The sequence below is a fragment of the Austrofundulus limnaeus genome, unplaced genomic scaffold (genome assembly GCF_001266775.1).
Source record: "Austrofundulus limnaeus strain Quisiro unplaced genomic scaffold, Austrofundulus_limnaeus-1.0 Scaffold42, whole genome shotgun sequence".
Taxonomy (NCBI): Eukaryota; Metazoa; Chordata; class Actinopteri; order Cyprinodontiformes; family Rivulidae; genus Austrofundulus; species Austrofundulus limnaeus.
The window spans coordinates 398,385-404,384 of record NW_013952444.1 but is presented as its reverse complement, the minus strand read 5'-3'; the positions used below and the strand labels follow the sequence as shown (position 1 = coordinate 404,384).

The following is a 6,000-nucleotide window of genomic DNA, read 5'->3' as shown; positions in this document are numbered from 1 at the left end:
ATCATTAAGCACCGGGCTGTTAGATGTTCCACGATTCAAATACCAAACGATCCTGCCTGAGGAGCTTGATCTGACCACAATAAAATCTAAATAGCTTTCAGTTAACTGACTCTAAACAGTTTATTGTGTTGATTAATTCACTTTTCAATAATTACAATTTTATATCTGTGTCTGTGTGTCCTCTTGTCCGGTTTCTGTTAAGTTTGTCCATATTTTGCATAGCTCCTTGAGCTGTCCTCTGGAATGAAATGTCCTGTCTAAATAAATAAAATGTTTATTCTTTTATTGCTTCTTATTGTGTTCCTCCTGGGTTCGGAACATTTCTGGCAGATGAGTTATGAAGGGATGTAACCGTGATCTATGAGACATTTGGCCGACCCACTCGATGTTCTCTGAATCAGCTGACAGTCCTGTGCTCCTCAAAATAGGTGCCAGTGGTGTTTTATACCCTTGAAGAGACTCTATGCTGTAGATGCAGTGTTAAACACCAGTTTTTATCCTATTACATAATCACTTAATGAAGCAAACTACAGCTTAGCTTGCGTCATGCTAATTAAATGAAAACACCATTAGCTACAATAACTAGATTTTTTTATTTTCTGCAAAAAAGCAGTGTAAATGCTGAAAGACGGATGAAATTTGTTGAAGAAGCTAAACTGAGTTGTTCGAGTTAAAACAAGCAGAACAGAAAACAGCGCTGAAAACTCCCAAAACTGCAGACTAAATCTCAATCGAGCTAAATCATAATCTAAAGCTAAAATGGGCAAAGCCGTAACTCAAAGCTAAAGTAGCAAAAATTGTAGCTAAAAGGAAAGAGTACCAGACAAAGCTAAAAGCTAAAAGGGGCATAAAAAGACAAAACAGACTCAGCTAAATTTATTGCCATGGGAAAACTTTTGTAAATAAAGATAAATAATAAAAATTAAATGTAAAATCACAAATTCCAAACATTGTGGCACACTATTCCTAACTGACAAAATATAAGAACATAATAGTGTCAATATTCACATGACAGACAGACATCATCATTTTGACCCAAGGGCAGCAGGAGGGTTAAAAAGTCAATGAAGTTTTAAAGAAAGAGTTCAACCATTTTTGCAAACCAGTGAAACGGTTTACTGAAAAAAATAAAGATATTGCAGCTGTGTTTGAAGACTACCTTAGACTGTTGGATAAACATTATGAAAATTAATCTAATCACTGACTGAGCCATTTGTTTGCCAACAACAGTAAGTATTTATAACCTGGAAAGTATTTTTTGCCCAGCAGAGATCAGGTGCAGTCATTTACAAAGCCATGTCCAAAAACAGTTGTTAATATTCTATAGTGTTTATGTCAGTTTCTTATTGCTGCATTTATGAAAACAGAACACAATAAATGTTGCTTTAATGGTTTTCAGTTCTGAGAAAGTCGAGTTTTCACCTTCTCTGTGTTGCTTTCCTTCATGTTGTGATAAATGACTTTGGGCTCTAACTCCATGTAAGCAACATTTAGATAAAGGAGTAGTCTGGTCATTGTAAAAGTGATGTTTTATCAAATAGTTATTATTAGTTATTAGTCGTGAAAATCAAAGAGCACATAGTATGAAGAAAAATGCAGATGCTACTATGCCACGCTAATAGTTAGCCAAACAAAGGCCCATTATATATTGTTTTACATGTATAAACCACATTCTTTCTCTAAAATACCATACAGGTCTGAAATACACTTTTGTATGATACTCTTTTCCTTTGAGCAGGTTTTTACCCATTTGTGACATTTTCATTTTCTACATTTCCCACCACAAATCTTTTAATCCCTTCCTGTCGCCAAGCATCACTTTTACCCCGGGTTTGTCCAGGCAATGAAACATGAGAACACGTGCTTTCATAGCCGGGACTTAAAGTTCACCTTCTTCGCATCTTTATGGCTCCGCAGATAAAAAGCAGCTGTAAAATAACATATTCTAATACTAGATGAATGAAATAAGCCCTATTAGATTGCACACATCCGGAGATGAGTAACAACCGGCGGCGATAAGCTTCAGAGAAACGTATGTGTTTTATTACAGCTTTCGCTGTGACTACAGACGCGGTGCTCGCATGGCGGGCTGCCCGCGGACTCTGGTTGCATCAGAAATATGCGTGATGCAGCAGCGAGACACACCCAGCTATATATAGAGCGCCTGGTTCATACTCGCCCAAGGCTGCATGAGCAAAGAATTAGTTTGTGTTGTGATACAAATGTCTCTGAATGAACATCCAGAGTATAAGTTAAAGTTGATCCTTTCTAGCTGCCCTTTCCTAAACAAAACAAACCTTTTTACAATAAAATTTACCCTCCAAACTCAGATCAGTTTTGCAATCAGAAACTGTATCCCAAGTTTAGGACAAGGTGAACGTGTCACCAAATGTGACCATAGTGAGGATTAATTAAGTCAAATTCTAGAGTTTGGGTCATATATGTGTTCACTGACCTCTGACAGCTGGTGCAACATTTCAGGGTCTACTTTCCTGCAACCCTGAGGCTCCTGAAGTTCTGCTCAGATCATGTGACCTAAGCAGCAACTGATTGGTTGGTGGAAACAGGAGCTGATTGGTTTGAGTGGTTGTGACGTATCGGCCACATCCTTTATAAGCCCGGCAAGGAGATTGTCTATCAATGAAGTAGTAAAAGGAGGGAACAGCTGTGGTGGAGAGGAAGGAAAAGGTTTCAGTCAGGGCCTTTGATAGATTGGTAGTTCTGGTTGGGTTCCCTGCTTTTACTTACTGAATTCCAGAGGTGACCAACACTCAGAAGACACAGGAGATGAAGTTCATCATCGGCATTGGAGGGTAGGTTTCATTTAAACCATTTACAGCTTTCTGTTAGTAAAAGTTCTAAAGAGTTTGAGACGTAACGTGCTTCTATGTGACATTAAATTCAGAGTGACCAACGGTGGGAAGACCACTTTGACAAATAGACTTCTAAAGACATTACCTAACTGTTGTGTGGTACATCAGGATGACTTTTTCAAGGTAAGACCAAGTTTGAATTGATTTTTCTGAATTTGCCAAATGTTTACTTGAAAGCTACAATGACAGCTTATTAGGATGTTATATTATTTTTTTATATATATCTTTAATTTGGCTAAATTTAAAATAAAAGCATTTTTGTGAGACTAAGAAATAAAAGATCACCAGTCTGACCTGCAGATGTCTTGTCGTCACAGCAGCCTTGTAATCATATGGCTGATTGTCTCCTGGACAGCCAATGAATGGGCTGAGCGTCCCCACTTAAAGTCAGACTTTGTCCAGTAAAGTTTCAAGTCGAGCAACTAGAGATTCCTGGGATCATAACCAGTTTTGCTTTGAAGTCTGAAGAGGACTTCACTTTTTTTTTCTTATTTTGCCACGACTTTTTGACAACAAAGAAATACAAATCCAAAATTCTATTGCACGGGAAACTGCGCGTTTTTTGTCACATTATTGAAAAAAAAGTACAATTACATGGCTTTACAATCAATTAAGTACAAGTATCAAAGAAGATTGTAAAGTCATAACACAGCTGAAAAGTACAGCAGCTGAAATTTTATAATGGTAACATGAAAAACAAATAAATAAAAATCTGCGCGTTCACTTTTGGTGGAGATGAGTCCTTGACTTGTCCTGTCCAGGTGTGATCAGGTCCGATTGGTTACTAGGTTGCAGCAATGTTTTGTTGGTGACTGTTATTTCAGAAACCCGATCAAATAGAAGTCGGGGAGGACGGCTTTAGACAGTGGGATGGTAAGAATGGATTTCGCTTAGGAAAACCCTTCAGTAATGTACTTTTTCCCTTTCCTACACATTTTTGTCTATAGTTTGGTAACCATCCAATCCTAGACTTTCTACCAAAATATACTGTGAATGCTACAAACATTCACTAACCGTGACTAATGTGTGTCACAGCACATTGGTGAGGAGCATCAACAGCACACGGTGGTGAAACCCGCTCTTTTTTCCTTTTCTTTCCTTCTGATTCAGTGATCGCCGCTCTGGACATGGAGGCCATGGTGAACACGGTGAAAGGCTGGCAGGAGAACCCGATCAAGTTCGCCCGCTCCCACGGAGTCAGCCTGTCACCTGAAGCCGAGGAATCCGACTCGGAGGTGAAGGGGATCCATATTCTCATCGTAGAAGGGTTCCTCATCTACAACTATAAGTAGGTCATTTCACCTACACCAACTGTTTGACCTGTAGAGCTTTATGCTGATCCAAGCCCTGGTTTCCTTCCACAGGCCTCTCATCGACACCTACGACAAGTGTTTCTACATTTCCATTCCCTACGAGGAATGCAAGAGGAGAAGAAGGTAAATAAAATAAGTTCTCAGATGCTTTCCCAGATTTTAGTCCTATAAGCAGTGGGATGATGCCTGATTTTGCTTCTGTAGTACAAGGACATACACGGTCCCTGACCCCCCAGGCTTGTTCGATGGCCACGTCTGGCCAATGTACCTGAAACACCGGAAAGAGATGGAGAACAACTGCAGCAGAATAGGTTCGCAACTCCTTTGAATGTATCTGCGATCCATCCCGTTTGTGTGCATATCGACTGATCGACCTCTCCACACATCTAAAGTCAAACGCTTCAATCTTTGACTCTGATTTTCATATCTTTGTGTGCAGAATACCTCGACGGAACAACAACAATAGAGGATATCTACAACTTTGTGTACGAAAGCATTCAAAACTCACTGCTGAACAACTTATAGGTAATTAAAACTGATGTTTTACAGAGATGCTTGCAGCTGTTTCATGATCCCTGTGAGTAACTTTGCTCCTCTTCTCCAGCAGGTCGGGCCGACACCAGGATGTGTATAGACTTGTAAATATCATTTTGAGTAAATGTGTACCACCAGTTCTGTTCTTCTAGCCTGATGTGTAAATAGAAAACAAATATGTAACTTGTTAGGAACGAACAGCAGAAGTGTTGTGTTTTGTATTATCCTGTATAACTTTTTCTAAAAAGATAAGTCACCTCTGGTCTACCCAGTGTTTAACACCAGGAACAGATCTACTATCTGATCATGTTTTATGTGAAACTAATAAAATGCCCATTGAGATAAAAAAAAGGTCGCACAACTTAAAGAAAGAACTGAATCAACCTTGTGTTTCTTCTTTTTTCTGGTGAAATCTCATTAGGCAAACACATGCTGATGTAGTTCCTGTAACGTGTCATAAACCTGAAGTTTTACTGCCCAAATATTTCTGTTTATTGAGGATGAGTGATGACATCCTGCTGGTCTAGAACGTTAGATTTAGTTTTGAGGAATAAATGATGTTAGAGCTGATAACAAAAGATAAAAGATAACAGGGAACAAAAGAGAAAAAATAATTTTATTAAGACAGGGCCTCCTATGGAAGCTCAGTGAATGAAAGAGGTATTGGAAAATATCACATTAATTGTAACAATAATAAGTTGATAAGGTGGGAGAGCTCAAATTAATACAGCAGATAATGTACTGATAAGTCAGCAGAGGTGGGTAGTAACTAGCTACATTTACTCAGTTACATTTACTTGAGTATTTTTACAGTCTTTATTTTACAGTTAAAATAAATGTTTACCAAATAAAGTCTAATATTACAACTAATCGTGGATCCCTTTAAAAAATAAATGAGCAGCAAATATTTGGCCTATGATGACTTTTGTACATTAGTTAGTTAGTTAGTTAGTTGGTTAATTCATTTCTTTAAAAAAACAACAAATTCAACATACAACAAAAATACAAATCATAAATTAAATGAAAGGTAGAAGAAGATAAAATCTTATATCTGCCCCTTTTTCTCAAATAAATAAATTCAATCAAAAATAAMCTTTAGTTTATAAAAAAAGAAAAAGAAAAATACAAAGGTTTAACTCCTTGAACCACAATTCATACGTTTCTCCAGCAAATTATTCTTTATCATTCTCTCAAATATACTCAATGATCTGGCATTTTTAATGTCATACTCCAGATTATTCCATAATCTTATACCCTGGATTGAAAAACTCTGTTCCTTT

General features: G+C 37.7%; 1 protein-coding gene across 2 annotated transcripts; it reads left to right on the top strand.

Annotated features, from left to right (window-relative positions):
- Window positions 1-2,645: 2,645 nt before the first annotated feature.
- Window positions 2,646-5,103, top strand: LOC106516864 (nicotinamide riboside kinase 2). 2 transcript variants are annotated; one of them, XM_014007426.1, is made up of 8 exons: window positions 2,646-2,813; window positions 2,906-2,996; window positions 3,698-3,746; window positions 3,984-4,161; window positions 4,238-4,309; window positions 4,391-4,497; window positions 4,626-4,711; window positions 4,794-5,103. In XM_014007426.1, the coding sequence occupies exons 1-7, from the start codon at window positions 2,788-2,790 to the stop codon at window positions 4,709-4,711; spliced, it is 609 nt and encodes a 202-aa protein (XP_013862880.1). In that variant the 5' UTR covers window positions 2,646-2,787; the 3' UTR covers window positions 4,794-5,103. The 2 variants fall into 2 exon arrangements, with proteins under 2 accessions (XP_013862880.1, XP_013862879.1); XM_014007425.1 differs by having other exon boundaries at window positions 4,791-5,103.
- Window positions 5,104-6,000: the final 897 nt, after the last annotated feature.

Excerpts from the sequence above, each read along its gene's own strand:
- LOC106516864 (XM_014007426.1), top strand. The coding sequence starts at position 2,788 with ATGAAGTTCATCATCGGCATTGGAGG. Across the intron at positions 4,162-4,237 it reads TTCCTCATCTACAACTATAA|GCCTCTCATCGACACCTACG; the intron begins GTAGGTCATTTC and ends TTCCTTCCACAG. Across the intron at positions 4,310-4,390 it reads GAATGCAAGAGGAGAAGAAG|TACAAGGACATACACGGTCC; the intron begins GTAAATAAAATA and ends TTGCTTCTGTAG.